This window comes from Entelurus aequoreus, linkage group LG14, assembly GCF_033978785.1.
Source record: "Entelurus aequoreus isolate RoL-2023_Sb linkage group LG14, RoL_Eaeq_v1.1, whole genome shotgun sequence".
Taxonomy (NCBI): Eukaryota; Metazoa; Chordata; class Actinopteri; order Syngnathiformes; family Syngnathidae; genus Entelurus; species Entelurus aequoreus.
Genome location: NC_084744.1, coordinates 9,248,911 through 9,267,649, shown reverse-complemented (window position 1 = coordinate 9,267,649; position 18,739 = coordinate 9,248,911). Strand labels below are relative to the sequence as shown.

Genomic DNA, 18,739 nt, shown 5'->3' with positions numbered 1-18,739 from the left:
CAAAAAACAGTGTTTTTCCATTTACAGTAATGTGTTGTAAAAACCGCTGAACATTTTACAATTTGACATCCCTTTTTCAGGAGTTATGGGGATCCCAATACACAATCAGGAGGTAACAGGTAAGAAAAGTAGATTTTCTTTCAAAGAGTACCCCTTGAAGCCCCTTGTTTAGTTTCACAATTTCTCTAACACACAAACGAGAAGAAAGCGACCAAAGAGCCTCACCTGAATCCCAATTAGGATGCCCTTCTGTGGGAGCTTAAAGCCCGTGGAGAGCATAGCCTTCAGGAAAGCAGAGTAAATGTTTGGTCCAAAACAGGCAACCTACAATAAAAACACAAAGTCAGGAGGATGGAAATGAAAAAAATCATAAACTCACCAACCAAGTCTATAAATGAGGAAAACATTGTAAAACTTTAAAAGACTCCGTCTTAGTCAACTTTCCAATAATCCAAGCCATGGCTGAAGTGGAAATTGTTCTTATTTTGACTTTTATAGATAGAGTGTAACATTACCTCCGCCTCGTACATGCACCTCTGGAAGTACAAATAACACTACAGCTTCGACAAGTGCTGCTCTATAATATATATATATATATATATATATGTGTAAATATGTGTAAATATGTGTAAATATGTGTAAATATATATGTATATATATATATATATATATATATATATATATATATATATATATATATATATATATATATATATAAAAACCCCAAAACCAGTGAAGTTGGCACGTTGTGTAAATCGTAAATAAAAACAAAATACAATGATTTGCAAATCCTTTTCAGCTTATATTCAATTAAATAGACTGCAAAGACAAGATATTTAATGATCTTTGTTTTTGCAAATAATAGCTCATTTGGAATTTAAAGACCTGCAATGTGTTTCAAAGTGGCAAAAAAGACTGAGAAAGTTGAGGAATGCTCATCAAACACTTATTTGGAGCATCCCACAGGTGAACAGGCTAATTGGGAACAGGTGGGTGCCATGATTGGGTATAAAAGTAGATTCCATGAAATGCTCAGTCATTCACAAACAAAGATGGTGCGAGGGTCACCACTTTGTCAACAAATGTCTGAGAAAATTAATGCATCAAAAAGCGACATCAGCGCGTAAAGGATATCACCACATGGGCTCAGGAACACTTCAGAAAACCACTGTCAGTAACTACAGTTTGTCGCCACATTTGTAAGTGCAAGGTAAAACTCTACTATGCAGAGTGAAAGCCATTTATCAACAACACCCAGAAACACCGCCGGCTTCGCTGCGCCAGAGCTCATCTAAGATGGACTGATGCAAAGTGGAAAAGTGTTCTGTGGTCTGAAAAGTCCACATTTCAGATTGTTTTTGGAAATTCTGGACGTGGTGTCCTCCGGCCCAAAGAGGAAAAGAACCATGGCACAAAGTGTAAAAGCCAGCATCTGTGATGGTATGGGGGTGTATTAGTGCCCAAGGCATGGGTAACTTACACATCTGTGAAGGCACCATTAATGCTGAAAGGTACATACAGGTTTTGGAGCAACATATGCTGCCATCCAAGCAACGGTACCATGAACGCCCCTGCTTATTTCAGCAAGACAATGCCAAGCCACGTGTTACAACAGCGTGGCTTCATAGTAAAAAAGTGCGGGTACTAGACTGGCCTGCCTGTAGTCCAGACCTGTCTCCCATTGAAAATGTGTGGCGCATTATGAAGCCTAAAATAGCACAAGGGAGACCCCCGGACTGTTGAACAACTTAAGCTGTACATCAAGCAAGAATTGGAAAGAATTCCACCTGCAAAAATTAAAAAATGTGTCTCCTCAGTTCCCAAACATTTACTGAGTGTTGTTAAAAGGAAAGGCCATGTAACACAGTGGTAAAAATGCTCTGTGCCAACTTCTTTGCAATGTGTTGCTGCCATTAAACTCTATAAACTGGGCAACAGACAAAACGGGTGGAAATGAAGTGAAGAAGTGAAGCTGAACTTAAAGAACATACTTCCCCGGTCGAGGCCATCTCGCAGCGAAGGACAGGATCCGCATCCCTCAGGCGGGGCCAAGAGAACATGGGTGCCTGGTGGGGAATGGACAAATACACTTGATGGCGGCGTCATGCTTGTTCAACTATTGAACAATCTCATTTCCAGAAATGTAATTGTTTTGGGTCAGATTAGGGCTGGGCGATATGGCCTTTTTTTAATCTCTCGATATCTTTAGGCCATGTCACGATACACGATATATATCTGGATATTTTGCCTTAGCCTTGAATGAACACTTGATGCATATAATCACAGCAGTATGATGATTCTATGTGTCTACATTAAAACATTCTTGCATTAATATATGCTCATTTTAAACTTTCATGCAGAGAGGGAAATCACAACTAAGTCAATTGACCAAAAGTGTATTTATGAAACAGTTATTAAGCAGCGGCACAAACATTCATGTCATTTCAAAACAGAAAGTGCAAGATTGTCAGAGACATTTTAAAACAAGCTATTAGTGCACTTTTGTGCATGATGTCACTAAGATGACATATCAAAGCAACACTAAATTAAAGTGCACTTTTTGTACAGGACGCCACTACAATAGTTTAAAACAAATAAAGTGCACTTTTGTGCATGATGTCACACAAGATATTTCAATAACTGTCAAATAAAAATGAGCTGCATAATAGGAAATCAAATAGTGTATGTCCTTCGCTATGTGGTAGGTTCCTACGGACGTTATCTCCTTCTGTTGACTATTTTTTTCATACGATGTTGATGTGGAGATGGTTGCCTCGGCATGCGGAGTTTCAGGCACTTTTGATTCTCTAGAGGGTGACTTTTCAAATGATGCTACATATTAGCAGTAATGCTACTTTTTGTAGCAACGCTTTTGCCCCACACTTGACAAATTACGGTTGTCTGTTCGACATCTTTCCGCTTGAAGCCAAACCACCGCCAGAAGATGGACCCCCTGCTGTTTTTCTTGGGAATTAATTCTTCCTTCATTTGTTACCAGATTCGAACCTTCTTTCTCTCGTATTACCACTCGCACCACAGCCGCTACCTCTCTGCTCTGCGAGGGCGTATACGTATGTGACGTATGTAAGAAGGTGCGCTTGTTTTACGTCTCTGTGAGAAGGAGAGACAACAAAGAGTGAGAAGAGCCTGTAGTGTAATGCCCGCAGCTAAAAGCAACTGCGTGAGAACGTATACCAATATCACGATAGTCATTTTCTATATCGCACAAAGATAATCCCGCGATATATCGAGTATATCGATATACCGCCTATCCCTAGGTCAGATTCAAATTTGGATTTTTCATAGAAGGGGTCTCAAATTTTATGTCCACGAAAGCGGTCGACCAATCATGTCCACATTGACTCAGCCACTTTTTGTAATAAGAACACTAAGTAAAATAGAAAGCTTTGTCTGCACCGATCTTCCATGTTTGATGGTGGATCGAGGCATTGTGAAGGACTTGACTGCTTGCGTCAAGCCGACTCACGTCAACCCCGAGTTGACAGGTGATGTGCGGGCCCTCTTAACGCTGCTCGCAGCTCCAATGATTCTAATTGTTTTGCTCTAAGACAGTGGTTCTTAACCTTGTTGGAGGTACCGAACCCCACCAGTTTCATATGCGCATTCACCGAACCCTTCTTTAGTGAAAAATAAAATGTTTTTTTTCAAATTCAAGACAAAGTTATATGTTTATGGTACCACTTTAGTATGGGGAACATATTCTAAGTAACAAAGACTTAATTTAGAGTTATTTGGTTAGGATTAGGGTAAGAGGGTTAGGGCCATGGTTAGAGGGTGTAACGGTACATGTATTTGTGTTTAACCGTTTCGGTACGGGGGTTTCGGTTCGGTTCGTAGGTGTACCGAACGAGTTTCCACATGTACATATTAAGTAGCTTTCCGCACGTTGTGTAAACAATGCACACCGAGGCACAACACACGGCATGCTAGCATCGACGGCGCTACGATAGACTGACCATACGTCCTCTTTTCACCGGACATGTCCTCTTTTGCGGGGCTGTCCGGACGGAGTTTCTTAAATGCCTCAAATGTCCGGCATTTTGATTTAGGGTTGCGTCTATTTTCAATGTACGTTCAGGGTTAAGAAGGGGTTGAAAACAAAACAAATTGTGAGCGCAGCAGCATTGGTGAGGGGCAGAGACAGAGAGAGCGAGAGAGTTGTGATAAACGCGCATTGCGTCGCCAGGCTCTGCTTTTTATCCATAGATTTATCGGATTACATTTTTATTATCTATAGCAGGGGTGTCAAAAGTGTGCCCCGGTGGCCATTTGCGACCCACAGCTAATGTTTTAAAGGCCCACGGCACATTCCAAAAATACTATTAAAATAAACAAAAACATAACAAAAGTGAAAAGCTTAAAGGTGAAATGTAATTTAGAAAAAGTTGCAATGTTGACTAATAAAACAAAGCTGTTTTTTTTTCTTTCATACTGTCATTGCTCAAAACATAACATTGAATCAAAATCAATGTTATTATGAATTATTGACCTATCCAAGGTTCCGATTACTTCACATCAAATATTCCACTAAGAAAAATATTTTTGGTGGAAAATTTTGCAAATTTGGTAAACAACCAAAACATTTATATTTTGTTCTTTTCTTACTGTACCGAAAATGAACCGAACCGTGACTTCTAAACCGAGGTATGTACTGAAACGAAATTTTTGTGTACAGTTATACCCCTAAGGGTTAGGGTTATAATAAGGCCAGGCCGAATAAGGTATTAATAAGTACTTAATAATGACTAGTTAAGAGCCAATGTGTTACTAATTTGCATGTTAATAAGCAACTAATTAATGGTGAATATGTTCCCCATACTAAAGTGTTACCATGTTTTTTTTACTGGTGCACAAAATGAACCGTGCATGAACATCACCTTGTTCAAACAACAAAACCAACAGTGCATAAACTCACAACAAATTACACACCTGCTAATCAGTCAGCTGTTGCCGTATCCTTAATACGCCGATTAGGGAGAAGTTTTTATTTACACGATGAGTCGGGTGTGTTTTGACCTCCGCCGAACCCCTGAGCCCGACTCACCAAACCCCTAGGGTTCCATCGAACCCAGGTTAAGAACCACTGGTCTAAGACTACCAGAAATAACGCAAGCTATCCTTGCATGCATGCAATGTTCAAACCGCAAAAACAGATCGCAATATATTGTCACTTAGTTATTCATGTTTGGTGTTATTCTTTCATTTCTAACAGTCACTTAGCTAACAATGAACAAAATGTCCCCCCCCCCCTCCCTTTGTAAACTATTGCAACATTTCGATTTGAAATACTCTAAAAATTGCCTTAGTGAACATCATACATGAAAAAAACAAACCCCTGTGTCTTGATGATAACGGTTTAGTGTTGCAAACGTGTCAGTGAAAGCACAAGCCCAATACACAACAACGGAGCGTCGCCATCTCCATATCCCCGCTAACCGCCTACGTCTTAGAGACGGGAGGAATTGTGAACGCTCCTCGACAATTTTATCTCCGGGCGCCAGCCAAGCAGAAGAAAATAATAAAGTCAAACATTTCCACTTCAAATTGTTTCTGACAACGAACACAGTCGGGGAAAGAAGTAACAACGTTTGAACGACAACACAATATGAATATCTTGTTTTAAAGGGGAACTGCACTTTTTTTTGGGAATGTTGTCTATCATTCACAATCTTTATGTAAGAAGAGAACATGTTTTTCTTAGGGCATTTAAATCGATCTCAAATGGACTGTTTGGTTTGTCTTGGAAGACGTTTCGCCTCTCATCCGAGTAGACTTCATCAGTTCGTGCTCACAGTCTAAGACTACAATGACCTGGATGAATGAGAACATTCATAGACAAATTATTTTCTTTTTTTATGCATTCTAAATTGGAAATAAACATTAGCAATAGTCAGCTAACAATGGAGGTTTTATACAAGTCACTCTGTTCCACCTATAAAGCACTCTAAGAAAAATCCAAAAACCTCTATCCAGGTTTTATGTAAGTATATTACATTCATGATAACATGTAATATATACATATTTTCACAGACGCATCACAACGTTCACTTTGCCTTCAACAACAACAAGACTACTAATCATGGCAGACTTGAGACAACAAAGAGACAAATAATGATCCAGAAACTTCTATTTTTGAGCCTGAATATAAGGAGGATGGTCTACAAGTTTTAAAAGCTGTGTGTGAAACAAACACCAAGCATCATGTAGCAGTATTTCTAAGTGCTAAACAAGATATACAAACAAAACAATCACTTACTGTACAATGTCTGCTCTTACTGGGATAAAGACTGATGGAATGTGTATATCTTCCCCTTTAAATCAACAATTCATCATAATCCTCACAAAGGCTTAAAAAAAAAAAAAAGTGTTTTTTTTGTGTCTCGCTTTCAACAACAACATTACTAATCATGGCAGACTCGATGAGAGACAACAAAGACTACTTTGGGACAAATGATGATCCAGAAACTTCTATTTTTGAGCCTGAATATAAGGAGGATAATCTACAAGTTTTAGAAGCTGTGTGTGAAACAAACACTAAGCATCATGTAGCAGTATTTGTAAGTGCTAAACCAGATATACAAACATAATAAAACAATCACTTACTGTACAATGTCTGCTCTCACTGGGATAAAGACTGATGGAATGTTTATATCTTCCCCTTTACATCAACAATTCATCATAATCCTCAAAGGCTTAAAAAGAAAAGTGTTTTTTTGTGTCTCGCCTTCAACAACAACATTACTAATCATGGCAGACTTGATGAGACAACAAAGACTACTTTGGGACAAATGATGATCCAGAAACTTCTATTTTTGAGCCTGAATACAAGGAGGATGATCTACAAGTTTTAGAAGCTGTGTGCTAAACAGATGCAGCTTTAGTCAAACACTAAACAAGTTATACAAATGTAATAAAACAATCACTTACTGTGCAATGTTTGCTCTCACTGGGATAAAGACTGACGGGATGTTTATATCTTCCCTTTTTCATGAACAATTAAGATTAAAAAAAACAGTTTTCGCAAAAAGAACGTCTTTTCGTGTCTTTCTTGCCATCTCGGGGTCTAAGTTGGATGTGATAGTTGACCAACTTGTGGGTTTATGTCCACAACCTTCTACTATCCAGGTGAAAGGCATGATTTATAATCTAGAATTGACTTTCACCAACTCAGAGGCAATGCACCAGCTCAATGTCAATAGAGCAGCGTAAGCTAGTTAGCTCTGCTAAAAATAGTTCCTCTGTGTTAGCACTCGTAATAACAATATGGCTAATTTCAGGTCATGACATATAAATGGAGTATTGTTGGCACTTTTTGGATGTTTTTTAGAGGACTTTATGGAGCATTGTCATTTTCTGCATTGTCAACCCCCTTGTACTTGCCGTATTTTATGACTTAGGAATGCACAAAACAAATTAAAATATGTTCTTGTGTTTTATAAGGACTGTGAATGATAAATAGCAATATTGCTTATACTTGTTAATATGCAGGTCACGATATGTAAATGGGGTATTGTTGGTGCTTTTTTAGAGGGTTTTATGGGCGCAGTAATGTACCCTTCTTAGCTACATTGTTAGCCACCTCGTACTTGCTGTATTTTATGATTTAGAATGTATAAAAAAAAGAAAAAACACATGTCATCTAGTCTTACATAAGGATTGTGAATGATAGGCAAAATTCCTAAAAAAAAAAAAGTGCAGGTCCTCTTTAAGACAGAATAGTTTTTTTATTGGTGTAATTCTGTCAGTATGTGTCGAACAAGGGACAAGAACCCAACTACGATTCTGTTGGACTATTGGAACGTTATGGGAAACATTCATAGACCAAAAGTTAACTGTGGTAGTCTTCAGGTCTGGAGAATGCACCTTCAGAGCTCTGATTAATATTCCTCACTAGCAGACGGAGGAGAAATGGAAAACTTTAGGTGGCGGTGAAAGTGGGGGATTATACCTGCCTGGCTGGCTTCAAACGGCAACCATTGTTACAGCAACTCAGCCGTAATTAGAGAGAGAAATGACTTTGGAAAAAAATGTCTTTAGAACAGCTGGCGACACATAAACGTTCCCATATCCAATCTAAGATGTAAGCCTCCCAGCTGGTAGGAGAAAGCCTCCACTGCTACCTCCTTTCCAACCATTCTCAGGTGTGTGGGGAATGGGCAATAATTGCTGTGATTGTAATGTGGTCCAGTGGAAGATGACCTGGCAAAACCTGCAGCACCAATATAGACGCTATAAATATGGCGCTCGGTAATAAACTGGACAATCCTAACACAATGTCAACGTTATAGTCGTGAGTACCGTGAATCCCGCATTATAAAACGCTACTTTTTTTCCTCTAAACTTTGAACCCTGCGGCCTAATAAAACAGTGCAGGCTGATTTAAGGACTTTTCTTCGCTGACAGCCGTAATACAAATAGTTTACAACAAAACAAGCAAACACACTGAAAAGTTGTGTTATTATTTGTGGTATGGTGCCATCTTTTAGACAAGTTCGCTCACTGCAGGTGCTGCAGTGTCCTTGGATTTAGTGCTTTCAATTTCTGGCCGTCCACAGCAATACTACTCCTATGGATTCTTCATTCATCAGTCCAAACAACGGTTGTAAGTTTAACAATACAACTAAGGGTGTAACGGTACACAAAAATGTCGGTTCGGTACGTACCTTGGTTTAGAGGTCACGGTTGAGTTCATTTTTGGTACAGTAAGAAAACAAAATATAAATTTTCTGGTTATTTATTTACCAAAATTTGTAAACAATGGCTTTATCCTTTTAACATTAATTTAAAATAGCTGTGTGTGTGTGATGGATGTGAGCCACCACTAGGCTGATCAGTGCAACAGCAGGCAGTCATGAATGCTAAGCATAACAATACCATACATATACACACAGGGTCCATTGCCAGGGTTAATGTGGTCAACATGTATAAAATAAAAACTAAATAAGATAAGGCTCAGAACGGTTTCTTAACAAAACCTTTCTACATATAAAGTGCAACATTTCCACATATAAAGTGCAACATTAAACTGCTTCAAGTTGTTGCTCAGATTAAATAAAGTGACAAAAATGTTCTTCTACATACAAAAAGTGCAACATTAAACAGTTTCAAGTCAACTCAGCCTCAGATTAACTTTTCTTCCCCCCCCCAGCCTTTAACCCTGGTGATTTTCACTCAATTTTCATGTTTTTTGCCAGAAAAATCAGTTTATCCACATTGTCTGCAGAAAGAGCAGACCTGCTTGCAGTTACAATGTCTCCAGCTGTGGAAAATACCCTTTCACTGGGCACAGAGGTAGCAGGTATGGCAAGGTAGTGCCTGGCTAACTTGGCAGTAAGAGGATATATGGGCTCATTGTTCTTACACCATAGAAGTGGGTCAAAATCTAGTTTTTAATGCAATATGGTCTTAAATCTGCTGCTATAAAAACCCCAACGGCATTTGTTATTGCTTTAGCCCTGCCTGACTCGCCGAGGAGAGGCTGCTTGAATGCGGTGTTTGCACGACGCTCGTCTTTCTCTTCGCTGAAGCGATGTTATCCATTGTTGTATCGCACCGCGAAGCCGGAATGTTCCCAAACGGGAGATCTTAACGAGGCAGGAGGGTCTTCCAGCTCTGGCTTTTTGCATTTTGTAGTAGTAGTCATTGCTAGCATGCCGTGTGTTGTGCCTCGGTGCGCATTGTTTACACAACGTGCGGTGCGCTACTTAATATGTCCGTGTGGAAACTCGTTCGGTGCACCTCCGTTCCGAACCCCCCCGTACCGAAACGGTTCAATACAAATACACGTACCGTTACACCCTTAAATATAACTAAAACAATTCTTACTCACAAAACCGTCCCATGTGTGACGTATGTAGGAGTGTTTTCATGCATATTTGTACATGCTATCATAATGTAATCAAGCTAGCGTTGTTAGCATTAGATAATATGCTAACACCTTTACGAGTGTCTGTGTTAGTATTATTAACTTACAATGGTATTCTTTTTGTCTTGTTTCAGTTTCACAAATTCCTCAGTAAATTCACCAACACGTCACCGTGGAGTTATTGAGTCTGTTTAGCTGATTGGAGAGCTAGCTTGCGCAGCTAGTGGGTCCATGAACATGACTTCTGTTTTGTTTGATCAGCCATTCTACTGCCGTGTTACAGACACCGCTTGGAAACAATGAAGCTATGTAAATAAACATTTACAAGATATTTCGTACTGGCATATATCTGTGGCTAATATGTGTAAAACTACTGTATGTATTTCTTTTAAAATTGCTGCTCATATAACTTAAAATGTAACCAGATTGACTTAAATTAACGATTAACAATATCCAATAGACCTTGTGAAATGTCCTGTCAATCAACATCCGACCCCAACCTGAAAAATAAAAATAATCGGACAACATCTGATTCCAGATGGTCTTGACTTGCAAGATGTCTATGAATGTTGTCGTTCATAGGGCCTTTGTAGTCTCGGGGCATTCAATGGATCACAATTAGACTGTTTGGTTTGTCTTAGAAGATGTTTCATCCCCCATCAGAGTAGACTTCATCAGTTCATGCTCATAGACTTAGATTGGTCACATCTAGTCTTAGACTTCTCAGATCTAGTCTTAGACTTAGACTGGTCAGATCCAGTCTTAGTCTCAGATTGGTCAGATCCAGTCTTAGTTTCAGATTGGTCAGATCCAGTCTTAGTCTCAGATTGGTCAGATCCAGTCTTAGTCTCAGATTGGTCAGATCCAGTCTTAGTCTCACATTGGTCAGATCCAGTCTTAGACTCAGACGGGTCAGATCCAGTCTTAGACTCAGATGGGTCAGATCCAGTCTTAGACTCAGACTGGTCAGATCTAGTCTTAGACTCAGATTGGTCAGATCTAGTCTTAGACTATCGGACCAAGCTAAGTCTAAGAGCCAATCTTAGTCTTCTAGTCTAAGACTAAAACTGGATCTGACCAATCCAAGTCTTGACTTGTTACTATAATTGCAACTTTTCCCCACATTCACAAACCTCTAGACACACTTTCAAGTCTCACCTTGATGCCCACGTAGTCTACAGGAATGATGGGTTTCTGGAGCGACGGCAGACTGGCCTCGTCCAAAGGCTCTCCCACCATGACTTTGGTGGCTACATTTATGAAGTCCACACCCAGTGTTTTTGAGACAAAGGGGAAGGAGCGTGATGCCCGCAGGTTACACTCGATCACCTACCGGGACAAACAATTTGCGAGATGAATGAAGTCACGTCGACGCCAGACTGTCTGGTACAAGGACCTACCATGACGTCGTTGCCTTTCACCAAAAACTGAGTGTTAAACGGCCCTGATATCTCGAATGCCTTCGCTATTTTCTGGGTGGCCAACTTGACCTAAACGGGTGGAGACAAAGAGATGACACATGTCATGATACTTGAGAATTATTCTAGTCTGACTTGCTGTTCTTGCTGCTGAGGCACAATGCCCCCGAGTGGGACTAACGGTAGAAAATGGATGGATGGTCTAAAAATGAACCGCGAGAAATGTGTATTGTTTGTACAAAACCCAAAACCAGTGAAGTTGTCACGTTGTGTAAATGGTAAATAAAAACAGAATACAATGATTTGCAAATCCTTTTTAACTTATATTCAATTGAATAGACAGCAAAGACAAGATACTTAATGTTCACACTGGAAAACTAAATTTTTTGCAAATATTAGCTCATTTGGAATTTGATGCCTGCAACATGTTTCAAAAATGCTGGCACAAGTGGCAAAAAAGACTGAGAAAGTTGAGGAACGCTCATCAAACACTTATTTGGAACATCCCATAGGTGAACAGGCTAATTGGGAACAGGTGGGTGCCATGATTGGGTATAAAAGCAGCTTCCATGAAATGCTCAGACATTCACAAACAAGGATGGGGCGAGGGTCACCACTTTGTCAACAAATGCGTGAGCAAATTGTCCAACAGTTTAAGAACAACATTTCTCAACCAGCTATTGCAAGGAATTTAGGGATTTCACCATCTACGGTCTGTAATATCATCAAAAGATTCAGAGAATCTGGAAAAATCACTGCACGTAAGCGATGATATTACGGACCTTCGATCCCTCAGGCGGTACTGCATCAAAAGTGACATCGGTGTGTAAAAGATATCACCACATGGGCTTAGGAACACTTCAAAAAACCACTGTCAGTAACTACAGCTGGTCGCTACATCTGTAAGTGCAAGTTAAAACTCGACTATGCAAAGCCAATGCCATTTATCAACAACACCCAGAAATGCCGCCGGCTTTGCTGGGCCCGAGCTAATCTAAGATGGACTGATACAAAGTGGAAAAGTGTTCTGTGGTCTAACGAGTCCACATTTCAAATTGTTTTTGGAAACTGGACGTCGTGTCCCCCGGATCAAAGAGGAAAAGAACCATCTGGATTGTTGAAAAGTCAGCATCTGTGATGGTATGGGGGTGTATTAGTGCCCAAGGCATGGGTAACTTACACATCTGTGAAGGCACCATTAATGCTGAAAGGTACATACAGGTTTTGGAACAACATATGTTGCCATCCAAGCAACGTTATCATGGACGCCCCTGCTTATTTCAGCAAGACAATGCCAAGCCACTAGACTGGCCTGCCTGTAGTCCAGACCTGTCTCCCGTGGAAAATGTGTGGCGCATTATGAAGCCTAAAATACCCGGACTGTTGAACAATTTAAGCTGTACATCAAGCAAAAATGGGAAAGAATTCCACCTGAAAAGCTTAAAAAATGTGTTTACAGAGTGTTGTTAAAAGGAAAGGCCATGTAACACAGTGGTAAAAATGCCCTTATGCCAACTGTTTTGCAACGTGTTGCTGCCATTAAATTCTAAATTAATGATTATTTGCACACAAAGAAAAATCGTTTCTCAGTTGGAACATTAAATATCTTGTCTTTGCAGTCTATTCAACTGAATATAAGTTGAAAAGGATTTGCAAATCATTGTATTCTGTTTTTATTTACCATATACACAACGTGACAACTTCACTGGTGTCGTATTTCTATTCGACCAGTCAGCTGGGATAAGCTCCAGCTCCCTGGGACCCTGAACAGAAGAAAATGGAGATACGACAATTCCTGGGGAAATGCGGTCGACGCTACGAAACGGCTAAAAAAATTGGCTTAAATGTTAGCATGCTAACAGTTAACACGTGTTAACTACCAAGCTATATGACTCTGAAGTGTTTGGTGGCAAATTTGGCATACGTTATACGCAACGTATGTACAGTATATGTAACGTACCGAGCTGTGTGACTCGGAGGTCCGCAGCTATACAATTGGCTTAGAAAGTTAGCACGCTAATGGTAGCATGCGAACAGTAAACATGCGATAACTACCAAGTAATACCACTCTAAAGTGTATGGCGGCAAAATCGGCGAGTATTGTTATAACACTGTTAGCAAGCAAACATTACAACGTGTCACATACCAAGTCATACATACTTTGGTATCAGGGAGGTGTAGCGAATTTTATAGCTAAAAGTTTTGTGCTCGCATGCTAATGTTGACATGCTAACAGTTAGCATGCGTCACGTACCAAGTACACTGGAGGACTTGATGAAGGGGAAAAAAGGTCTTCAGGGAATTCCTATTGGTCATTAGTGTTGTGCAAATATTTACCTGCTGCTTGTATGCACATGAGCAACGCATCTGGAGAGCAAATGCGTGCGAGTGTACGTGTGTGTATGTGTGTGTGTGTGTGTGTACGTGTGTGTGCGCAGAACAAAACTGACCTTTTCTAAGGAACCTTGGCTAATGGTCTGTGTTGGCAGTATTAGCGTGGCGTCTCCTGAGTGTACACCGGCGTCCTCTACGTGCTCCGTTATTGCATGGACCAGTACCTAGACACACGCACATACGCACGCACAAACACACACAGGCGCGCACGCACGCACACACACACACACACACACACACACAAAGACATTGTTTAGTAAAGGTGTCACAACACGCATCATTCCATTGTGGGAGGAATTAAACTAAATTTCTGCATATTACATATGGCAGGAAGTGTAAAACACAGTTATGAAAATGAAATACTTTGTCAAAATGACCCTCTCATAGCCAAAATAAGATTTAAAGAACAAGTGCTGAATATAACAGGGGGGAACAAAAAAATCGAGTCACATCCGAATCGCAACCCTTATTCATTGTGATAGATTTTATTTTATTAATCGAACTAAAAAAATTTTTTTTTTTTTTTAATATTTTTTTGGATACAATTTTATTTTAATTATGTATGAATAATTTTAAGAAAAATAATCAGTTTTTTTCTAAAATTAGAACATGTTTTTTTTCTAAAATGATGAATTTAAATTCATCATTTAAAAAAAAGTCGATTAAGACAGATTCATGATAAAACAATATTTTTTACAAATATTTTTCAAATAAAATTATGTATGCAAATTTTTTTTTTTTTTACAAATCGATCCAAAAAAATAGTTTTTTTAGACTGATTTTTTTTTAAATTATACATTTAGATTCATAATTTTAATATATTATATTTTTTTAAATATGAATAGATTTAAATGTGCAATAATCTCACTCAAAGGAAATGCAACCGATGTCCACTTGTTCTTTTTTTAACACATCCATTTGAAATCTTTGAAATAATATTTAATTCCTTTTTTTTTTTTTATTATTTAAAAAAAAAAAGTTATGTATATATATAAGAATCAATTTATAAAAAATTTTTGGCCACCTCCATGCAACCAGAAGAAGCTTTTTTAACCTGTAATTTGTTTAGTTTATTATTATTATTTTTTAAAAATCGAGAATCAAATCACCCCAGGAATCAGAATCGGATCGACTCAGTTTGCACACTAAATAGCGTGTGCAAATTAAGCAAACTATTTTTAGCTTGCAGAAAGTGCGCTCTGTCAGGCGAATGATGCGGGTGCAAGAAAATGCATAGTGCAAGAAGTTTTTTCATACACTGTAGGAGACATATCTTATATTTATAAATAAAAACGAACGCAGACACCAAAACGAATCAGTTGAATGTGTTTTAATTAACCACTTAATGTAAGCAGCTATGAATTTAATCTCTATTTAAATGATATTGTTGAATTGAAGGTCTAATTGTTTTTATGCCAGTCCAAATATATTGACAAGCACACAGACTCTTTCTCCATGGTCTGTCTTTGCAGCACAATTTTCTCCTCTCGCACAGCCGTTTGTGCGTCACTGTGCCAGTCTGCCCGTACTTTGTAGACATACAGTACAGGCCAAAAGTTTGGACACACCTTCTCCTCATTCAATGGGTTTTCTTTTTTTTCATGACTACTTACATTGTAGATTGTCACTGAAGGCATCAAAACTATGAATGAACACATGTGGAGTTATGTACTTAACAAAAAAAGGTGAAATAACGGAAAACATGTTTTATATTCCAGTTTCTTCAAAATAGCCACCCTTTGCTCCGATTCCTGCTTTGCACACTCTTGGCATTCTCTCGATGAGTTTCGAGCACGCCTGTGAAGTGAAAACCATTTCAGGTGACTACCTCTTGAAGCTCATCGAGAGAATGCCAAGAGTGTGCGAAACAGTAATCAGAGCAAAGGGTGGCTATTTTGAAGAAACTACAATGTAAAACAGGTTTTCAGTTATTTCACCTTTTTCTTGCTAAGTACATAACTCCACATGTGTTCATTCACAGTTTTGATGCCTTCAGTGACAATCTACAATGTAAATAGTCATGAAAATTAAAAAAAAAAGCATTGAATGGAAAGGTATGTCCAAACTTTTGGCATGTACTGTACTCAAAATAGACCCAAAACATCATCCACAGAACAGTTTCAGTCTTGATAAATCACACTTGTGAGTGCAAAAAGGATGACATTTGCATCTCTTCCTCCTGGTATTGTGGATGTTCTGATGATCCACATCTGTTCTGCATATTGATAAAGACAGACACACTAAACCAGGGATGTCAAACTGGGTTTCATTGAGAGCCACATGGCAGTTATGGCTGCCATCAGAGGGCTGCTTGTAACAGTGAATAATGTATAAATTTGCCTCTGGATTTCATTATATATATATATATATATATATATATATATATATATATATATATATATATATATATATATATATATATATATATATATATATATATATATATATATATACACACACACACTATACATATATATTAAAATTATATATATATTATTTTAGTAGATTGTCGAGTTTACTGTAAAAATTTCACATTTACAACATTTTACTGTAAAATAGTGTTTTTTAAATTCCTTACAACATTTTACAGTAAATATAAAAACAGGGTTAGGGTTACCACTGGGGTTTTTTTTCAAGGAAAAAGCTGGCAGCTTACTTGCCAGAATTGCAGTATTAAATTGACATTGGTTTTTACAACATTATATTGTTCAAGGAAAAACAGTACACGTTTTTTTTATTTATTTTGGCAACTTAGCTGCCAGTTTTTCTAGCGTAAAAACAAATGTACGTCTTTCCATTTACAGTAATACACCGTTGGAAACAACAACCATAGATTTTACAGTCAAAAACTGGCAGCTCATTTAACAGAATTTGAAGGCAAAAAAACAAGAGTAGTTACAGTAATATGCGGTAAAGAACAACGTAAACATTTTTGTAAATTTTATGAATTTGATGGGTAGTTAAGTATTTTTATTTAGACAAAAACATGTTTGGAAAGTATGATAATATACTGTAATAGTTGTTGCAATATTGGTGAATGGGTTATAATTGTATAGCGCTTTTCTACCTTTTTTTTTATTTAAAGGAACTCAAAGCGCTATTTCCACATTCACCCATTCACACACCCAGTCACACACTGATGGCGGGAGCTGCCATGCAAGGCGCTAACCAGGACCCATCAGGAGCAAGGGTGAAGTGTCTTGCTCAAGGACACAACGGACGTAACTAGGATGGTAGAAGGTGGGGATTGAACCAGCAACCCTCAGGTTGCTGGCACAGCCACTCTCCCAACTGCGCCATGTCGTCCCCGTCCATTGGATACTATTAAAGTTCAAAAAGGTATGTAATTTCAAGCAGTACATATATTTTTTCTGTCAAAATGAAAAAAAAAATCCATTACATTTAGTGTGAAAATATCAAGTACTTTGACACATACTTCCAGGTGTTTGCGGGCCAGGTACAATTATTTTGCGGGCCATATGTTCATTTTTAAAAACAATTGAAATTATGTTTCGTGTGAAGAACAACAGCCTTCCAGCTTGTATTCTTAGGTTATCTAAATTAAGAGGAGAAAACTATAAATTTACAGGGGATATTGATTTTTGAAGTAGGTAAAGTAAGAAGGAATATAAAATACAAATGTACCGGTATTTCAGTTTTAGGAGTTAAATGGTGGAACAAGCTCAGTGATGAGTTGAAGACATGTAGTTCTTTGTTAAGGTTTAAGAAAACCTTGAAAGGTGAAAATTGAAATTATAAAATATAGCAACGATTACTTTCATCCCATTTATTTTTTTAACGATGTTCCAGGCAATTAAATTTTCAGTGAATGTATAGGATAGGCAAATATAAGCTTTGCACTGCAAAAACTGAAATCTAAGATGAAATATCTCAAATAAGGGTGATATTTGCTTATTTTCTGTCTGATAAGATAATTCTTCTCACTAAGCAGATTTTATGTTAAGAGTGTTTTACTTGTTTTAAGGGTTTTGGTCCTAAATGATCTCAGTAAGATATTACAGCTTGTTGCTGAGATTTGATGAGCTATATTGAGTAAAACATGCTTGGAACTAGAATATCAACTGTTGCAAAGCTGTGTCAGCAACACTCAAGTATAAAACTACTTTTTTAAAGTAAAAATTTCTTATTTCAAGCATGTAAAAAAAAAAAAAAATCATGACTTTGACTCAATTGTGTCTCATAATTAAAACAGATGACAGCCAAATGGACTTTGCTGTTTTATTTTCAATGAAACAATAGAAAATACATACTCTTATAGTAGTGCACTTGTTATTAGTGAGAATATACTTATTTTAAAAAGGTATTTTTGGGTTCATTGAGGTTAGCTAATTTTACTTGTTTTGGAAAGTCTTGCCAAGCCAAATTTTCTTGTTCTATTGGCACATAATTTTGCTTAGTTCAAATAAAATAACCCTAATTTTTGTATTTTTTTTCTTTGTTTTTGAACACTGACTTTTTGCAGTGTGGCTTCAGCTTATTCCTTTTTCGGTCATTCTTTTTCTTTTCTTTTTGTGTGTAAATGTGTATGATTGTTAAATATGTATAATTTGTACTGTTAAACTGGTAGCGCAAAATGGTTGATGGTTGATTATATGACTGAAATAAACTTATTTAATTCCTATGTGGGCCGCGGGCCTTGAGTTTTGACACCGGTGCACTAAATGGATTGCAGTTTCTCATTTTTACTCCGTTAAGGGAGGCAGTCGTTTAGTAGGTCAGCTTTGCGTGTGCTATGGAGTTTGCACGTGCATGCTACTTGGAGTAGATTAGGCCCACAGTGATACATTGATGGGATAATGCTACAAAAACGACTGAGGGGAACATAAACGCCTCACCTTTCCACCTTTGGCAACAGCATCCACCTCCACCTCCCGGGCACCACGGATGAATTTGGTAATAACGACAGGATGCTCCTTCGGGAGAGATCAAACATACGTCAAGTTGAGGAATAGACCTGCAATAACATGCTGGGTTTTAGATCCTAATCATGTCTAAAATGTTGTTTTTACTTGGTACTAAC

At 38.1% G+C, this 18,739-nt stretch overlaps 1 protein-coding gene across 1 annotated transcript in view; it reads right to left on the bottom strand.

The window, feature by feature from the left end:
* cps1 (carbamoyl-phosphate synthase 1, mitochondrial) overlaps window positions 1–18,739 on the bottom strand; it is a 130,577-nt gene that overhangs the window by 20,785 nt on the left and 91,053 nt on the right. The window contains exons 29-34 of the mRNA XM_062068881.1: window positions 18,555–18,632; window positions 13,755–13,862; window positions 11,287–11,376; window positions 11,045–11,215; window positions 1,992–2,066; window positions 226–324 (exon numbers count right to left, since the gene is read on the bottom strand). Of these exons, the coding sequence (XP_061924865.1) occupies window positions 226–324; window positions 1,992–2,066; window positions 11,045–11,215; window positions 11,287–11,376; window positions 13,755–13,862; window positions 18,555–18,632 (621 nt within the window). The remainder of the gene's footprint in view (window positions 1–225; window positions 325–1,991; window positions 2,067–11,044; window positions 11,216–11,286; window positions 11,377–13,754; window positions 13,863–18,554; window positions 18,633–18,739) is intronic.